At 40.8% G+C, this 20,413-nt stretch overlaps 1 protein-coding gene and 1 non-coding gene across 2 annotated transcripts; one reads left to right on the forward strand and one right to left on the reverse strand.

Annotated features, from left to right (window-relative positions):
* Nucleotides 1-9,262: 9,262 nt before the first annotated feature.
* Nucleotides 9,263-16,824, forward strand: LOC146512655 (GH3 domain-containing protein-like). The gene is made up of 11 exons (XM_085171299.1): nucleotides 9,263-9,418; nucleotides 9,600-9,875; nucleotides 11,140-11,336; nucleotides 11,430-11,624; nucleotides 11,699-11,818; nucleotides 12,208-12,505; nucleotides 12,626-12,815; nucleotides 14,301-14,372; nucleotides 15,838-15,971; nucleotides 16,083-16,171; nucleotides 16,280-16,824. The coding sequence occupies exons 1-11, from the start codon at nucleotides 9,325-9,327 to the stop codon at nucleotides 16,499-16,501; spliced, it is 1,887 nt and encodes a 628-aa protein (XP_085027425.1). The 5' UTR covers nucleotides 9,263-9,324; the 3' UTR covers nucleotides 16,502-16,824.
* A 679-nt stretch (nucleotides 16,825-17,503) lies between these two features.
* trnal-cag (transfer RNA leucine (anticodon CAG)) lies at nucleotides 17,504-17,586 on the reverse strand. Its single transcript has one exon. It is a non-coding gene; the product is annotated as a tRNA-Leu (tRNA).
* Between the last annotated feature and the right edge of the window lie 2,827 nt (nucleotides 17,587-20,413).

Here is a 20,413-nt window from a genome sequence, read left to right on the forward strand (position 1 = left end):
TTGTAGGGGGTAGAAAGACAGGGAGCCCGAGGTCATAACTTAGGCGTCGCGACAGATAAGAGAGTGTGAATGTTTAGGTTTACGACCAGGTGGGGGCCAGCGGAAAGTATAAGAAGCTGTGTAACACATCACCATTTTGAGACTTGCTGTGACCCTCTCTGCATCTCTCCCCATCATGATGGTTGTTATGCTCATTGTGTGAAAAGTGTATGGAAATAAAGGATTGTTGATTGAGCATTTATACACCGAGTAAGTGTCCTTCCTTCAGCCCAAAGATTCAAAGAACTGGGAGAATTCAACAATTTCCAAATGATATGATGATGCTTGTTAGGCATGATGGCAACTATGATCATTGTAGTGCCACTAGGACTTTCAAATTTCACAAAGGTTACATTCACACAAAGTTGTTATTTTTTTCATATTACTATTTATTAGCTATGCATCCCATTTTGCCTTTGAATACATTTTAGATTTTCATATACATCTATATTTTGTTTTGTTTTTACAACTAGAGCAATGTCACAGGCACACCGAATGACAACCCTGAATTCCAAAAGTTTCCAGAGGAAAAACAAAAATATACTCAACTGATGAAGCTAGAAGTGGCTTATAATCACTAACTGTATATAAAAAGAGACTGATGTCATCCATTAGTTCAGTTCTATTTAGAAATCTTAAGCTGAGCAGTTCCACAGCTGCCCTGACCTCTTTATCACCCAAAGCCTCTTTGCAACCACAGGAGTTGCCTCCTTATGGTCAGCAATTCTGCCAAACGACCGAATCAATATCTATTGTAGTCATATACACATCAAGGTCTTTCATTTTTTTTACACATTTATGTTGTCATGTTTTTATCTCTTTAGCATCTCCTTCCACTATCTCTATAAATCACAATTAAAATAAATTATTTGATTTTTGTGTGTTTTTAACATAGTGTAAGCTGATGAACTTTCTCTGCAAGAAGTTGTCATAATTTATGTTATCAGTACATTACATTCACTGCCCTGGAAAATGAAATAAAACCCCACATCATGCACTGTCTCTGCAGTACGGTGTACATTTTTAGGACAGGTGGCGCTGTTGTCAGGTTCCAGCCAATGACCGTAGCAAACATGGACGACGCGACAGTGTCACTAGTTTCCCGGATATCTGATGAACTTGGGTGTTTACACAAAAGCTGAATTCTTTGAAGAATTTCAAAGAATTAGAGAATTGCAAATTGTCTCTGTTTATTGCAAGAAATCAGATCAAACAAAATATTGTAACTGTTCTAAATTAAAGCAGCTTTCACAGTTTACTCTATAGTAAATGGCTTTTTGTTATTCTTAAAAAATTATACTTCTTTATTGAACACTACCGTAACAAGTCTCACACAATTTCTGGTGATGTCAATAAGAAATATAACTGCATCTTTAGATGTTCCATAGTTATGATGAACCACATTTTTGGTACAGTGACCACAAATCAAAATGAGACCCAAACAGTTTCAGTCCACTGTTTGGCTTCTTCAGAGGGGAAAGGCCCCAAACCAAAAATTGCAGTCTCTTTGCAAGTGATCCCACCTCTTGTTGATAGAAATCAGCTGCAGCAGCACCAGTGGGCAGAAGAACCTCAGGAATTTTTACAGGCACCCCCTTTAGTCAGTTCATTTGGTATTCCATTTCCTACAGGACACAAAAGATTGTTTAAAGGGGTTACAACTGCATGAGTTACAATTTACTTACAATTTACTAAATCCCACGTGAAAGGCTCTTTCACATGGGATTTTTTCTCACTGGTTTTGTTTTATTCACCAAAAATAAGATAACATGCCAAAGACCACCCTGTAAAAAAACTGTAGAAATGTAGAAATCACATGTCCTGACTAGTTAATCTTTGAGTATTTGCTACCTCGCTTTCGACGGTCTCATCAATAAAATATGAATCATAGAAAAGACATTATAGATGAAATAATATGATATTAAGAAGAGAATGTATTGTCCCTTGATAATCCTATTTAATCTGATCAGCATTTAGCATTTGACAAGGAAGTTGCTGATGAATGTAAACCTTGAGTTAAAGGACCTCTAGTGGTCAATCCCTGTACAAGTAAATGCTGCATTTGTGTTAATGACCAGTAAGAGCTTTAAAGTTGTTTTTAAAACCAGAGCGACCCATAAAAATAGATGCAAGACTTAAAAATAAACTATAAAATAAACTAATCAGGAAAAAAAGAAGACTAAAACACTGGCTTCCAATCACCAATATCACTTAAGTGCGCACAGTGCCACGGCCACTCAGCACAGTCACATTTGAAACAACAATAATCTGTTAAAAGCTACATAAATTATAACCCACTAAGTTTTAGCGCTTACCCTGGTATAGAAAAATGAAACAAACACACACCATTATTTATTGATTTATTTATTTTTATTAAGTAATGTTTTTTCAGTTGAAGCCATTTAAAGTCTATTTAATAATGCTGTGTTAGAACAGGCACTTTAAAGCTCTTTGTACTGTAAGGTTAAAACCCCACAGTATTAGAGAGAAAACCCCAGCGATCAAATGATCCCCTATGAGCAAGCACTAAGGCGACGGTGGGAAGGAAAAACTCCCTTTTAATAGGAAGAAACCTCCAGCAGAACCAGACTCAGGGAGGGGCAGCCTTCTGCTGTGACTGGCTGGGGGCATAATTGTGATGTCATTTTATGCTAAGGATACTGAATTTCATGTTTGTTAGAATTAGTGAATTACCATGATGACTATTTTAAGTATGATTATAAGTAAAACTAAAAGTGCAAGTGCACCAATTACTGAAGTCATCCAAGAAATTATATCTAACCATCTTCTGATTGTAGGAATCAGGCCTGAATTTGCTCTGTGGGGAATGGGAAACATACGCTGAATAATTGCTGAAAAATGATTGAACAATAAGGTAAATGGTGCTCCACAAATATTAAGGATGTGCCTGGTGACAAAAATGACTCCTTGGCCCGCAAGCATAACTGGAGCTGTAATAAGGGAATTAAAACTTGAAAGATTTCGGTGAAGTCTGGAAACAGCAGGGTCTCTGTCCTCTCTTTGAAGAGTTCCTTGGACAATATTTGGTTCATTCTCTGAAGATGCAGGGAGACCAACATTGAATAAATCAATGCTGTAACTCTCACTGGTGGGAGAATCTTCATGTCCAAAGTTGTTTATAGAAACAGTGGTTTTAAGAACCTTAGCTGTTTCAGAAGTCTCACTAGTGGGTGTGGTAACTGAGGTAAATGGTGCTCGACCCATATTAAGGATGTGCCTGGTGATGAAATCTTCTCTAAGGCCCACAGGCACATCTGGAAATCTAAAAGAAGAATAGAGATTTGGAATATTTGAGTTAAATGGTGCTCGACCAATATTAAGGAGGTGCCTGGTGATGAAATCTTGTCTAAGGCCCACAGGCACATCTGGAACTCTACAAGAGGAATAAAAATTTGGAACATTTGTTTGAACTCCAGAAGAAATAGTTTCTTCTTCCTTTGTTTGAAGACTGCCTGGGACAACATTTTGTTCATTATCTTCGGGTCCGTTATCTGAAGGTTCAGGAAGAATGGCATTTAATAAATCAGTATTGTAACTCTCGCTGGCTGAAGACTTTTCATCTTCAGCGTTGTTCATATTAACACTGGTTGTAGGAATCTTAGTTGTTTCACTGGAGGGTGACTGTTCGTATTCAAAGTTGTTTACAGAAACACTCGGTGAAGGAACCTCAGTTGTTTCACAGGTGGGTGACTTTTCCGTTTCACTAATGGGTGAGGTAAATGGTGCTTGACCAATATTAAAAATGTGCCTGGTGACAAAAATGACTCCTCGCCCAACTGACTCAACTGGAGCTGTAATAATGGAAGACAGAGCTGAAAGATTTGTTTGAACTCTGGAAAAAAAAGTTTCTTTGTCCTCTCTTTGAAAACTTCCTTGGTCAGCGTTTTGTTCCTTCTCTTCAGATTTGTTCATATCTGAAGGTTTGGGGAGGACGCCATTGAATAAATCAGTGCTGTAATTCTCACTGGTGGGAGACTCTTCATTTTCAAAGTTGTTTATACTGGTTTTAGGAGCCTCATCTATTTCAGAGGTGGTTGCCTGTTCATTTTCATAGGTGTTTACAGAAACACTGGTTTTAGGAACCTCAGACTGTTCATCTCTAGAAATAGATATTGGTAAGAAGAACCCATCAGGCTCTAAATAATATCTGTCAAGCTCCTCAAAGCCATCAGTGTCTGAAGAATTTTTATGACTGAAGACGGAGCGCCACATATTTGCAGACGACTATCGATTCAGAGTTAATTTAGTTAAAATGTGTTTTCAACACTAGGTGCAGTAAAGTAGAGTGCCTTACCTTGGGGGTATTTATGAGCTCGCGTTCACAGACTTCAAAGGCACACGTGCCGTGACGTCACACCTCCCTGTAGTGATGTGACGTTCTGTATCGAGGCTTCGAAGCTTGTGTCGAGTAATGGAGGGGGCGTTTCCGCGATGCGCGTATCGAGGCTTGCTTCATTTATGGGAGGAGCTGAAAATGATGACGTCCGAAGCCTCGCTGCCCGGCTGTACCACGTGACTGGTTCATGAAGCGGTTCGAACTTTGCCGCGAGCTATGACAGCGATACAAACCCCTCAGACTTCATTCAAAAATGTAGGTGTTTGATGGAGAGTTGCAGTTAGTGAGAGTTTGGAGACAGTTTGGAGGTTTAGGAGAGTGAGGAGAGAATATCAGGAGAGAATGGAGCCAGCTAAGAAGAGGAGGATGTCCTCCCCTGTGTGGGAACATTTTGATTTTATTCCTCCCAACAAGGTATGTAAATTTCTACAGAAGATGTATTTTCATAATAGTGATGGTGCAATATAATTTATGTTAAGCTGTCTTTACTTTTGTACAAGGTGAAGTGTTTGCTATGTGCCAGGGAGCTGGGATATAACAACAACACCTCATCCATGCTTAGGCACTACACAGCTTTGCATTAGAATAGGGGAACACCGATTGTGGAGCAAGACCAGGTGAACCATCAAATGCCATGATAATATAGCATGCAGTAATGTAACTAAATGATATAACAATATTATACAGCTGTAATAAGTTACGTGTGTGATCTTTATATTTGTGCTTTGTTTTTATTGTCTTTCCTCAGGAGTACAATCTCAAATAGATGAAGACCTGGTTAGCATGGTGATCGAGGACTCCCAGCCATTTAGCATTGTGAAGGACAAAGGATTTAAAAGATTTGTTAAATCATTCAATCCTAGCTATGTTCTCCCCACTAAAAGGTCATAAAAGCAGTGAAAATTTAGTTTTTACAAAATAAAATGTGAACAGGCAGGACTGAGGCCTCAGTGTGTAGCTGTCCATACCTCAACGTTACAAAAGCACAACCACTGTCCACACCCCAACCTCACCTCACAGTATATGATCATTTCCATTTTAAGCATTTCCAAATGATCATTTTCCATACTACAATATATACACAAAGTATATATACAAAGTATACTGCCATCAATACAATATAGATGTTTTACACACTCCTTTTGTTGTTGACATTTACAGGCTGTGTGCAAAAGGCCACACTCTTCAAATTCATGCCATCTAATATTTTTACGTCCAGTAGGTGTCCTACTAGAGCAAATGAAGCTTCAAGAAGCTTTGCGCTGGGGTGAACCAATTGGATGAAAAGCTTCAGTGCTTCATGAAGCTTCATCTGCCCATCACTACCTCCCTGAACGTTAGTATTAACCATTAAGCTAACTTTAATATTAACCTGCTGTTGGCGGGGAATGGCAACCCAGACAGGAAAAAACCCGGGGTGCATCCGCCCTTGACGATTACGCCCCCGCTGTCTCACCGTCGATTAACAAACAATACACTCCCCTTTTTTTAATTATTTACTTTTTGTGTTCAAGTTTTACGGCTTGCTCTCACATAGAAAGCTCTGGAAAGCTCTGTTAACGTGGAGTGAAATTATACTGGTCGGAGGTATTAAAGGTAACTTCTTTGTGTTTTTATTCAGAAATGTAAGATTGTGGAAGCCGAGTTAGCTTAAAGCACATTGGCTACTAGCATATTAGCTAAATAAATAACGGAGGCTTGTATTTTTGTATATATTTCTATGGTGCTGTAAGCCAGTGTTAATTTACTTGTTTAGCTAAATAAATAACGGAGGACTTAACGGCAGCGACTTTGTCGCTACATCTAGCGAGTTTTCAGACGCCCTTATTGACTTTTTTTCTAAAAAGCGACAAATTTGGTGACTTTTTCTGGTGTTATTGGAGTGTTATTACGACTTTTGACGTGAAAGCACGTATCGCTCTTACAAGCAGCGGGAGCTGCCGTGGGCACCTCGCCCGTGCCAAAGCACTCACAGGCGGCGGTCCTAACGCAGCAGTCGCCCCCAGCTGCTGTCAGAGCAGGAGCTGTTTACACCTACGCGTCCAAACTGCAAATGAATTGTGCATGAGCGAAGCCGCTGCTCCCGCACTGACTATAACGCAGGTCGTGAGAAGTTGTACATTACTTTGTTTAAAATAAATCAATGCACTAAAATACACCATTCCAATCATCTGTTCAACCTGAGCCTGTCACTGGGGAAAGTTCCACAGCTGTGGAAGACCTCCTGTGTGGTACCGGTACCAAAGACCTCCCATCCCAAGGACCTCAGCAGCTTCAGGTAGGTAGCCCTGACATCACATCTGATGAAGACCCTCCAGAGGTTGCTTCTAAGCCATCTGCACCCCCTGGTGAGGTCTTCATTGGATCCGCTGCAGTTTGCTTACCAGCCTGGCATTGGGGTGGAGGATGCCATCATCTACCTCCTGCACCGAGCCCCGACTTACCTGGAGAATCCTGGAAGCACTGTAAGGATCGTGTTCTTTGATTTCTCCAGTGCTTTCAACACCAGCCAGCCACAACTTCTGAGGGACAAGCTGGAGCTATCGGGAGTGGACCACCACATGTCCCAGTGGATACTGGACTACCTCACAGAACGCCCACAGTATGTCAGGACACAGGGCTGTGTCTCTGATACGCTGGTCTGCAGTACGAGGGCCCCACAGGGAACTGTGCTGGCACTGTTCCTCTTCACTCTCTACACTGCAGACTTCTCCATCAACTTCCCACGCTGCCACTTACAGAAGTTCTCTGACGACTGCCATAGCTGGCCTCATCACAGGTGAAGACGACTCAGAGTACAGACAGTAGACTCTGGACTTTGTGGACTGGTGCCAGCAGAACCACCTGCTGATCAATGCCAGGAAAACCAAGGAGTTGGTGGTGGACTTCCGGAGACGCAGATCCATCACACGGACACCTTCTATGACTCTGTGGTGGTATCTGTCATTTTTTACAGTGTCGTATGTTGGAGCAGCAGTTTATCGGCAGCTGAGAGGAAGAGGTTGGATAAACTCATTAGGAAGGCCAGCTCTGTTCTGGGACCCAGTGCAGTTGGTGGGAGACAGAAGGACTCTGGCCAAAATAACATCAGAGTCTCCCACCCCATGCATGTAAATGTTGCTGAACTGCAGAGCTCCTTCAGTGACAGACTGCTACATCCTAGATGCATGAAGGAGCGTTTCCGCAGGTCCTTCCTCCCTGCAGCTGTCAGACTGTACAATCAAAACTGCTCCCAACAAACAGAGTTTTACATCAGCGCTGTAACCTGCACTATTTTATCAACCCATTCACACTATAACCAGGGTTTGCCTCTTATCTGTATTTAATTTTATTTAATTTAGTAACGGTACAGTACTCTTTTTTTTGTAACCCTTGTCCTTGATGTAAATATGTAAAAATTGTGTATGTTTCTGTTTTGTGTTTTGTGTACTGTTTGTTTGTATATGTTTCTTTCTTGCTGCTGTTACACCCAAATTTCCCCTTGTGGGACAATTAAAGGATTATTCTATTCTATTCTATTGCTAACTTAGAAATCGGATGTCCTTGCAGAGCCTTACCTTCATCTTCTACATCCAATTTCGACTGAAGCTGTCTGGTGATGCTTGCTATGTCCATTTTTGATTAATGTAGTTTATTAATAACGTTATGGTTAAAAATGTTCTTCTTTTACTCTTTTTGTGGATCACAAGGTTTAAAATTCTTTAAAAGACACACACAGACACGTAAACAAAAAAGTAACTCTATTTGTGCCTATTTCGGGTCAGTTTTGCCGGTCACAAGTCCGGATAAAGGAGGAGGGTTGGAATTGTGACATTAAAAAAAACAATAATTGCTAAAAGAAATTTAATGTGTGGTTTTAAATATGTACTAAATGGTTTTAGGGTGTTTTTACTGACTTTATGTCTCTTCCATGATGTTATTTCTCTCTCCTACAGGGTCCTTTATAATTACATGACCAAATATGCAAATTAGGCGATGACGTCATCTAGCGACTTCGTCCTCCAGCTTCACTGTTTATATTATGCTAACATAGCTGTGTCGCTAGCGATCACATAGCACATCATTATCTACCAGCTAGCCAAACTTCAGTAACCCCACAAACCTCACTGCGGTTTACTTTCCTGTACGACGTCGGGCACAGGAACCAGCAGGAGGCAGACACCTGACTTCGGGGTGTCGTCCCAGGGTCCTTTTTTTGTAAATTTTTTGTGTAACATATCTGACATACATAAGTACGTTAGACTGAAAGATGCAGAATCCTGACAGTCAGAAAATGCTGTTTTATGCTAAAGCACAGATAAGACATTTTTGAAAATCATGGACTTCTTCACAGTTTTCTGAAACTATTTTACAGTGTGTAGGTGTGCCCCCCTCCCCCATGTGACTGTTTCAGAGACTGAAACAGTGGTGGCTGTTTGGAAGAATCTAAAATATAAAACACTTTTTTGTTTACTACATAGTTCTATATGTGTTCATTCATAGTTTGATGCCTTAAGTGAGAATCTACAATGTAAATAGCCATGAAAATAAAGAAAAACATTAAATGAGGTGTGGTCAAACTTTTGACTGGTAGTATATATGTCCACAAACCCTCACACTCCCGTGTTCAATCTAACTTGCAGATTGATTTTCTTTGTTGTGCAATCACAACCACGGACTCTATAGCATTATCCAGGCAGTGGTGCTACATTTAAAGCAAAAACAGATAAATAAAATATAAGGGTTTTTTTTGTTTTAGTTGGTATTTCCAGGTTTATTACGTCATGATTTAGTCAAACCAATCAGCGTCTAGTTCTGACCCAAATACGGAAGCAGCACAGACAGCGGCGAAAGTAAAAGTTGACACGCTTTCTTGGGCGTGGAAATGCAGTCCAAAGCTTTTTATATACATTAATTATTATAACCACGGGGACATCACATCTTATTTAATGCTCAAGATGTCTTCCTCTTGGTTTCGCGTTGCACTTCCGCTTTGTTTTGCGGTTTTATCGGTCGCCCTGGCCATCAGCGGACAGATTCCCGGTAAGCGGTGAATGAGTGCGCGAAATAGCGAAATAAAAACCATCCTGTCTCGACAGGATTGCGCACTTTCACGGTAGACTGCGTACTCTTGTTTGTAGATGAGAAGAAAGGTAACGGTCTAATGCTGACTAACAGCGCCCCCACCTGGCTCCTCTGTGTTTTTGTTTGTCTTGTGTAACAGCCATGCCGACCCCTCTCCCCGCTGTCATCGGTTTGTGCTCTGTGGCCGGGATGGCACTAATCTTGAAGATAAAGGTTGAAAACCGGACGTTAAGCAGCCTTCTGAGCCAGCATGTAGCGGTGAAGGTTGTAGGCTGGCTGGGCAGGCGGCAGAGAAGGAAACTTGAAGCAGACACACTCAAAGTCAAAGAAGTCCAACAGGAGACGCTGCTGAAGCGCTTGCGTAAAAACGGAGATACGTATTATGGAAGACCGTACGACTTCAGCTCAATAAAAGGTAAGCAGTGAAGTAGATGGCGTTAGTTTAGCAAGCAGGTAGTGTGAAGACATTTGTGTTTATTCAGTGTTAACGCTTGGGAAGACCGGGGTGACACATTAAAGGAAAAAACTCGTGCCACCAGCTGCCACCAGAGTCCTTAAAGAACGGCGACAAATCACAACTTCATATTGATTTGATTCCTATTTTAGATGTGTTGCTATCCAAAAATAATTAAAGCTGCATCTATCTGTTCACAATTTTTATTGTTTTGTGAGCAAGTCAAGCTTTTTTAAAATTTCTTTTTATTTTGTTTTAAACCTGTGTCATCAAATTTATTGTTTTCAATGAACAAATGTCCCCGAGACATTTTCAGCGTACAGGTGACTAAAACAGCATTTCATGCATTGAGTGGAATTTGGCTTGTTTTGTAGACTTAACTCCATGTGCTGATTTGTTATTTAGTTGTGCCAAAGGGTTTCCAAATGAATTAATTTTATGTTATTACAGTAATATTTGTAGGAAATATTGGAGGGAAGAGGAATAATGCTGTAAGTCAAAATCAGTTTATTTTTCTCATATTTTTCTCATTTTTTGTCAGATAATTGACACTGAAAACACATGTAGCCTGTACACCTGTAGCCAGATGAAATCAAATACAACTACCATCATTTATGTTTATATGTGTATTATTAACGTTACAGTCATTTTTTTTTTTAGTATCACTCTTTTCATTCCTGTACTACAACACCCTTAGTATTGATTTAAAAAGTACTACACTATTTCTATGATCATCTGAGATGAAAATTATCATGATTACCACAGAGTTAAGATGCCTACTTGTGACTTTCTCTTTTTCTTCCCCTCCACAATTTCATTGCTTCACTTAAATAGTTTTGATATAGAAGCTGCTGCGTGCTGTGTGTCTTGCTGGAGTGTGAATTTACTTGTGTCCATGGTTCACCTGCCTATGCCCTGTGCACATATAGCAGCAGTATCATATAGTCTGTGGATGAGAGTGTGGTTTCTGAGAGGACCACCAACTCATTTCTGCTTGTTGTAATGTTGCTGTTTAAACTATTCACAGCAGGCCAGGGTATTAAATGACCCTGAGTATACTGGGAAATGTCCCAGTGTTCCCGATGGGCACGGACAATGCAGCAGGTCCTGAGAATTGCGATGCTGAAATTGGGGACTGTTTGATACTTGTGCTTAAATGATGAAAGATAAATTAGAGGTGTCAATACAGTTTTGATTTAAATCATGAAATCTCTTTATTTTCTAGATATTAAAGAATTTCAGGCATGCCATCCTATTACTACATACACGCACTATCAAGACCTAATCAACCGCATCGCAGCTGGAGAAGAGAAGCTCATCATTGCAGAGAAGCCATTAATTCTGGCCATGACCTCCGGGACATCAGGATCCAGTGCCATGCTGCTCAGCACTAAGGACACCAACACTGAGTTCTTCCTGCAGGTGAAGTCACTCCTTGATGATGATGATGACGGTGTAGCCCATGTGCTGCGCAAGGAAATTTTACTAATAATACTCGCTGTGTGTTTCCATCAGGGAGTGACTGTGTGCTTAGATGCCATGCAGCAGGCATTCCCTGAGACCAAGAGCCTTCAACGCACCACCAAGTTCTTTTACACTCCTACTTTTCGGCAGTCTGAGGCTGGAATTCCCATCGGACCAAACTCCTCGACACCAGCCTCCTCACGCCACATCCTAAACCTGTACACAACTCCAGCACCTGCCTTCAAGGTACAATCAGCAAGCCTAACAAGTGGTCAGCCTTTGTGTGACCGATTCGGTAATAAAATCTTATGTTTCTTCAGGTTCCCAATGAGAAGGACACGCTCTATTTGCATCTTCTTTTTGCGCTGAAAGATCCTAATGTGGGAACTCTGGAGTCCAACTTCGCCTCCACAGTTTTCTATGCCTTCAGTGCCCTACAGGTACCCAGTTGTTTGTCTGGAATGAGTTACTTTTGTTGTTTTTGTGTTTTTCTTTCTTTTTTATGTGAGTAGAGGCATAAAAACAGGACTTAATGGGAAACCGTAAAGTATGTAAAGTAATTCATCCATTCCATCCTTCAAAGAAAAGCATTAGCAATGTTATTTCTTGTCTATTTTAAGAGACAACGTTTCATTGAGCAGTAGCAGGCTGTTGTTGTCCTTCACATGTGCCTCATTTCGTTCTCACTGGGACATCATCTAGTAAAACAAGATGAAATCTTGAGTCAGGTGTTTAGCTCCCACTGACTGATTAAAACATTTGTGTTAATTGCTTTATGACTAAAGGCTTGGGCAAGTCATTTCTCCCTAATATGCTCTCGATCTCATAGGAGCGTTGGCAGGAACTTGTGGAGGACATTGAACGGGGGAAAATCAGCACTGCTCTGTCTCTGGAGCCCAAAGTGAGGGCCAAGCTTGAAGCGCTAATGAAGCCAGACCCACAGAGAGCTGCCCAACTCCGGGCCCACTTCCAGGACGGCTTCAGGGGGATTGCCAAGCGCCTGTGGCCTCATCTGAACCTGGTCCTGGCAGTGGACTCAGGCTCCAATCAGATCTACGGTGAAATGTTGAGGGAGAGTTACTGCAAAGGAGTGCCTTTCTACTCGCCCTTCTATGCTGCTACTGAAGGTAATAGCCTTCATTTACATTTTTAAGCTGTTTAATTAAAAACCGTTGCAGTTGGGCATTTGTAGGGTTTCTATATGTGGATGAGGTCAGCATTTGCTCTCATTATCTGTGCCCCTGCAGGTTTAATTGGGGTGAACCTGTGGCCTCAGGAGTCAGAAAGACGTTACTTGCTGTGCCCTCGCTCAATGTTCTGCGAGTTCCTTCCAGAGAGTAGCCTGGATGAGGAGGCCCCTCACACTCTGCTGATGGAGGAGGTGAAGGAGGGAGAAAACTATGAGCTGCTTGTCACAAATGCTTCAGGACTTTACAGGTTTGATTTCATCTACAAACAAATATAAATAACTGCAGCTGTATGTTTACGTCCTCATGATTGTGATGGGTCACACTGCATTTTAACATGTTCTAAATCTGTTTAAGAATCAAATGGAAGTGTTCATGTTTGATATGTAACACTTTATTAGGTACACTTCACTACTTTTAGGTTGGACATCCTTTTTTTCTTAATTCTTCACAGCAAAGATTCAACACGGTACTGGAAACATTCCAGAGAGAATTTGGTCAGTGTTGACATGATGGGAATCTCCCGTTCCACAAATGCTCTATTGGAATGAGACTTTTGTGACTATGGAGGTCATCTGAGTACAATGAACTCAAGAAACTCTTTTGAGACTTGATTGAGCTTTGTAACATAGTGTGGTATCCTACCGGAAGCAACCATCAGAAGATGGGTACACTGTGGTCATAAAGGGATGGACATGGTCAGCATCACTATTCAGTTGGAGGCTGTGGAGTTTAAAAGGATTTTGGTACCAAGGAGACAAAGAAAATATCCCTGACACCATTATGCTACCACCACCATCTGCCTGAACGATTGTTACAACAAGGCTTTCATGTTGTTTATGCCAAATTCTGACCCTCTCTCCAAATGGTGGAGCAAAAAATGAAACTCTAGGCAACTTTTTCCAATCTTGTCCAAATTTGGTGACCCTATGTGAATAATAGCCTCAGTTTCCTGTTCATCAGAATCAGATTACTTGTGGGAATAAATGTGGATTACAGTTGCTCCAAGTCGGTAACAGTAACAGACTAAACTATTTAAACAATACAGTATGTTACAGATTTTACAAATTTAAGAAATGGCACTAATATATACAAATCACTCAATTATAAATATCAAGAGGTGATTCTAAATAAATATCAAGAATATTGCAGAGTACGAGTGGCAGCTGATGTGGTCTTCTGCTGCTGTACCCATCTGCTTCATAGTTCAATGCACTGTGATTATAGAAATGCTCTTCTTGATAATTTGGTTGCAACAAGTCATTATCTGAGTTTCTGTTGCCTTCCTATAGGCTCAACTCATTCTGGCCACCCTCCTTTGAGCTCTGACATCAGCAAAGCATTTCTACCAGAGATCTGCCGCTCACTGGATATTTTCTCTTTTCCGTGCCATTCTCTGGAAACCCTAGACATGATTGTGTGGTGAAATCCCTGCTGACACCAACAACCATGCCACATTTAGTCACTTAGATCAACTTTCTGACCCATTTTAATTTTGGTATGAACTTCAGTGGGTTATCTTGACCATGGCTACATCTCTGTGTGCACCAAGTTTCTGAGTGGCTCATTAGATATTTGTGTTAATGAGTAGTTGAACAGGTGTACTTAACAAAGTTGCTGATGAGTGTAAAATCAGATTTGTCCGGTGGCTCTGTATGACCATCACTGCAATTAAAATGTGATATTACAACTATAACAAACTCTCATATTTACCTGTATATTTCCCTTGTTACAGATATCGCATCGGAGACATTGTAAAAGTTGTTGGATTTCACAACCAGTGTCCCATCGTGGAGTTTCAGTACAGGTACAGCACTGGACAGCCGTACAGTTTTTCTTATGCTGTGTGTGTGTATATATATTAGAGATGGCACGATACCACTTTTTTATGTCCGATACCGATACCGATATCATAAATTTGGATATCTGCCGATACCGATATGAATCCGATATAGTGTGTTTTTTAATCAGTAAAACTGTTTTTTTAATATCGTGCTGCTTTTTGTATAAGTTCATACTCAAGTTAAAAAACAACAACAACACTAAAGCTATTCTGTTATACCTGTATGTAAAAAAAACACACTGCACCCAAAATATTTCATAGTTCAGCAACACTGATCAATCTAATAAAGTTAAACCTACCCCATCCTCCCTATTCTGGTATTTTAAAGAGTACTTAGCAGAAATATTAAGCAACCTAACTAATAGGGTTGCAAACTCCCAGCAAAAGAAAATAGGGAACCACCCTCTTCCTCATGATGCTTAATCAATGTAATCAACTTTAATTTGATGCAGGGTGAAAAAAATTCACAGAAATAAATTATTTTTCAAGAATAATTAAATAGATTCAACATCTTTCTTCAACAGAATTGCAGACTGCACAGATGGTATCTTCCCAAAGGAAAAAGTACTACTACTAAAAAGTACTAGGGTATATTAGACTTAACAGTTACTATATACGGTAATGGACTTCTATACATTTTACATCAGATTAAAACTTTGGGTGTAAGATTCAGATAATTATTAAATAATTAAAAGCTAGACATTTTAAATGAGAATAAGAAAGAAAAGTATGTCTTTGTGCCCCCTTTTGCCTGTTCATGCCCTATCGGCCCCCCTGGCTAAACTTTGCTAGATCCGCCCCTGCACAGTTACCAGCCAGCTGCATAGAAAAAGATCCTGGTCTAGAAAGTAATATTAAATAAATTCTAACAACAGCTTATCAAGCTTAATAGTGCTGCTGTTGTTCAGCTGCTGGTTTCCTCTTTCTGGTGAGAAGTGGGCCAAAAACAAAGAAGAGAGACGGACTCGCGACAGAAAAGCCGATCAGCTGATCATTAAGCAGTTTCACGATTGAAGTAGCAGCAGGAGAGAGAGAGAGAAGAGGCAGTTGCTCTATATATTGGTTGTTAAGCTTAACGTGGGAATGCTTTACAAACATTCAGAGATGAACTTACACACTTGCTTTACTTCTCTCTGAGATAACTTCCTCGGACATGAAATGCTGGTTTGGTAGCAAGGCTACAAATACACACAGCCGCTCTATCACGTGACCACACTGCTCCGGCTCGCCATGTCGCCAAGTTTTGTGAGGTGCTTTTTTGATATTTAATGGATCGGATTACATTTTTTATTTCTCTCCGATATCCGATCCAGTAATTTAGGTCAGTATCGGACCGATACCGATACGTAATATCGGATCGGTCCATCTCTAATATATATATATATAAAGCATGACACAATACTTTCTCCTTGCTTCCATGCTCCATTAGACGAGGTCAAATGCTGAATGTTCGAGGAGAGAAAGTGTCAGAAGCGTTGTTCCTCAGTGCTTTGAAGAAGGCCGTCGCTCAGTGGCCAGGAGCTCAGCTGGTTGACTACTGCTGTGCTGAGAGCGGCATCCTGGGTAATATTTGTTCTTGTTTATACACTTAAATCATAGAAGAAGTTGGAATATGATGCGAAAACTATTGAACCCTTTGCACCATATTTTATTTTATTTATTGTGGCATTGCAGGAGATACAATTGGTGGCTCGGACCCTCACTACCAGGTGTTCTTAGAGCTGAAAGGTGTGAGGAGGCTTACAGAGGAACAACGACATAAGGTAAGAGAAATCCTAATGAAGGTTCACCAACAGGCAGCATGTTTACAGTATGTCATTAAATCACTCTACCTTGTCTTTCTGTTTGGTGTTTCCTTTCTTGCTTCCCAGCTGGACATTTCTCTCCAGCAGGATTCGGCCGTCTACAAATCCTTCCGTATCAAAGGCAGCATCGGGCCAATGAGAGTGCAGCTGGTGGCAGAGGGAGCGTTTAACAAACTTCGTAAGCAGATGATGGCGTACTCGAGCACCTCACCCAATACGTTCAAAATGCAGCGGGTGCTGCGCAGGAAAGAATATGCTGAATTCCTTCTGGGCAAAACGATTTCCTGAGGTCACTTACAGACTGATGATATTGGATGTTTTTTTTCCAGTTTAGTTTATTTATGACTGACTTAATGAAGTGTGCCTGTGGGAGATGTTAACCATGATGCATTAACTCTGTTAATTTTTCACTGTTTTTATTTTCTCAACTATATCTCTAAACTAGTGCCAAAATATTCCAGAAGTCTCATCTGTACAAAACCCCCAATTTAGAAGTTTCCCGAGTATTTCCAGTGGGAATTTTCTGGTGACACCAGCACCAGAAAATCTTTGAGCTGTATTTAAATGTAAGCTTCAGTTGCCATTCCTCAATAAATTTCACTTCACTTTTCTCCAATGTTTTTTTTTTCTGGGCAGTTAAAGGAAAAGCAAAATAACATGCTGTTAATATCTTGCATTTTTAATGGAGTTGCTTAAGCTTTCATTTTAATAATAATAATAATAATAATGGATTGGATTTATATAGCACTTTTCAAGGCACCCAAAGCGCTTTACAATGCCACTATTCATTCACTCTCACATTCACACACTGGTGGAGGCAAGCTACGGTTGTAGCCACAGCTGCCTTGGGGCAGACTGACAGAAGCGAGGCTGCCATATCGCGCCATCGGCCCCTCTGGCCAACACCAGTAGGTGGTAGGGTAAAGTGTCTTGCCCAAGGACAAAACAACCAGGACAGAGAGGCCGAGGATCGAACCGGCGACCTTCCGGTTACAGATGCGCTTCCCAACCCCCTGAGCCATTGAACAATTGATTTTGCAAAACATTCGGACTCCGGTAGACGCATGAGAGAGGTACTTGAGGTCAGTATCTTGCACAAGGATATTTGGCATGTAGATTAAAGCATCCCATCACCAACCTGGTAGGTGACCTGCACTACAGCACCCCCGACACTAACTAAACCAGATTTCAAGTTCATAACTTGTCAAAGCAGTTGCCATTTGGTGGCAACTCCTTTATTGAAGGAAGACATCACATAACGTTTCAGTCTTGAGTTTAATAAGCAAGGGATGTCAGGAGTGGGATTTGAACGCACGCCTCCAGGAGAGACTGCGATCTGAACGCAGCGCCTTAGACCGCTCGGCCATCCTGACACATTTTCCCTTGTTGATACAGAATCCACATGACAGACTACCAGATCAAGACACCTTTACAACTGATCAGATTGGCAGACTATTACACCTCTGCTTTACCAACACATATTCAGCTGAGAATCAAGAAGTCACTTGGATGAGTGATGAGACATTTCTTCAACTATGTGATAAATGAATGTGACCAAGTTGCAGTACAGAAAGGAACTGACTTCTACTTCACATCTAAAGCACATTTGTGAGATTTGAGGTTTAGATCTATGTATTTTTGCAGGCTGAGATCAGTTGGTGAAGGAATATGTAATGGATGTCTGTGAAGGTTCTCAGTCATCCAGGTCATTGTAGTCTATTCAATTCAATTCAATTCAATTTTATTTATATAGCGCCAAATCACAACAAAAGTCGCCTCAAGGCGCTTCATGGATACAGAGAAAAACCCAACAATCATATGACCCCCTATGAGCAAGCACTTTGGCGACAGTGGGAAGGAAAAACTCCCTTTTAACAGGAAGAAACCTCCAGCAGAACCAGGCTCAGGGAGGGGCGGCCATCTGCTGCGACCGGTTGGGGTGAGAGAAGGAAGACAGGATAAAAGACATGCTGTGGAAGAGAGACAGAGGTTAATAACAGATATGATTCAATGCAGAGAGGTCTATTAATACATAGTGAGTGAGAAAGGTGACTGGAAAGGAAAAACTCAATGCATCATGGGAATCCCCCGGCAGCCTACATCTATTGCAGCATAACTAAGGGAGGATTCAGGGTCACCTGGTCCAGCCCTAACTATATGCTTTAGCAAAAAGGAAAGTTTTAAGCCTAATCTTAAAAGTAGAGATAGTGTCTGTCTCCCTAATCCAAACTGGAAGCTGGTTCCACAGAAGAGGGGCCTGAAAACTGAAGGCTCTCCCTCCCATTCTACTTTTAAATACTCTAGGAACAACAAATAGGCCTGCAGAGCGAGAGCGAAGTGCTCTAATAGGGTGATATGGTACTACAAGGTCATTAAGATAAGATGGGGCCTGATTATTTAAGACCTTGTATGTGAGGAGCAGGATTTTGAATTCAATTCTGGATTTAACAGGAAGCCAATGAAGGGAAGCCAAAACAGGAGAAATATGCTCTCTCTTTCTAGTCCCTGTCAGGACTCTTGCTGCAGCATTTTGGATTAGCTGAAGGCTTTTCAGTGAGTTTTTTGGACATCCTGATAATAATGAATTGCAGTAGTCCAGCCTGGAAGTAATAAATGCATGAACTAGTTTTTCAGCGTCACTCTGAGACAGGATATTTCTAATTTTAGAGATGTTGCGCAAATGGAAGAACGCAGTCTTACATATTTGTTTAATATGTGCGTTGAAGGACATATCCTGGTCAAAAATGACTCCAAGGTTCCTCACAGTGTTACTGGAGGCCAAGGTAATGCCATCCAGAGTAAGAATCTGGTTAGATACCATATTTCTAAGCTTTTCAGCGCCGAGTACAATAACCTCAGTTTTATCTGAATTAAGAAGCAGAAAGTTAGCGGCCATCCAGGTCTTTATGTCTTTAAGACATTCCTGCAGTTTAACTAATTGGTGTGTGTTATCTGGCTTCATGGACAGATAGAGCTGGGTGTCATCTGCATAGCAGTGAAAATGTATGCTATGTCTTCTAATGATGCTGCCTAAGGGAAGCATGTATAATGTAAACAGAATTGGTCCTAGCACTGAACCCTGTGGAACTCCATAATTAACCTCAGTGTGTGAAGAGGACTCTCCATTTACACATACAAACCATACAAACCACTGCAGTGCAGTACCTGTAATACCTACAGCATGTTCTAATTGCTCTAATAGGATATTATGGTCAACAGTATCGAATGCTGCACTAAGGTCTAGCAGGACAAGCACAGAGATGAGTCCACTGTCAGAGGCCATAAGAAGATCATTTGTAACCTTCACTAAAGCTGTTTCTGTGCTGTGATGAACTCTGAAACCTGACTGAAACTCTTCAAATAAACCATTCCTCTGCAGATGATCTGTTAGCTGTTTGACAACTACTCATTCAAGGATTTTTGATATGAAAGGAAGGTTGGAGATTGGCCTATAATTAGCTAAGACTGCTGGGTCTAGAGATGGCTTTTTGAGTAAAGGTTTAACTACATCCAGCTTGAAGGCCTGTGGTACATAGCCGATTATTAGAGATAGGTTGATCATATTTAAGATCGAAGAATTAATTAATGGCAGGACTTCTTTGAGCAGTTTTGTAGGAATGGGGTCTAAAAGACACGTTGATGGTTTGGAGGAAGTAATTATTGAAGTTAACTCAGAAAGATCAATTGGAGAAAAAGAGTCTAACTTAACATCAATGGTACTAAGAGTAGCTGTAGATAATATTACATCTGTGGAATGAATATTGGTAATTTTTTCTCTAATGATAAAAATTTTATTTGTGAAGAAGTTCATGAAGTCATTACTAGTTAACGTTAAAGGGATGGTTGGCTCAAAAGAGCTCTGACGTTTTGTCAGCCTGGCTACAGTGCTGAAGAGAAACCTGGGGTTGTTCTTATTTTCTTCAATCAGTGACGAATAGTAAGATGTTCTGGCTTTACGGAGGGCTTTCTTATAAAGCAACAAACTATTTCTCCAGGCTAAATGATGATCCTCTAAATTTGTGACACGCCTCTCCAGCTTACGAGTTATCTGCTTTAGGCTACGTGTTTGAGAATTATACCACGGAGTCAGGTACTTCTGAGAGACCTTAGTTTTCACTGGAGCTACAGTATCCAGAGTCGTACGTAGTGAGGAGGTGAAATTATTAACAAGATAATTGACCTCTGTTGGGGTAGCATTCA

This window comes from Neolamprologus multifasciatus, chromosome 8, assembly GCF_963576455.1.
Source record: "Neolamprologus multifasciatus chromosome 8, fNeoMul1.2, whole genome shotgun sequence".
Taxonomy (NCBI): domain Eukaryota; kingdom Metazoa; phylum Chordata; class Actinopteri; order Cichliformes; family Cichlidae; genus Neolamprologus; species Neolamprologus multifasciatus.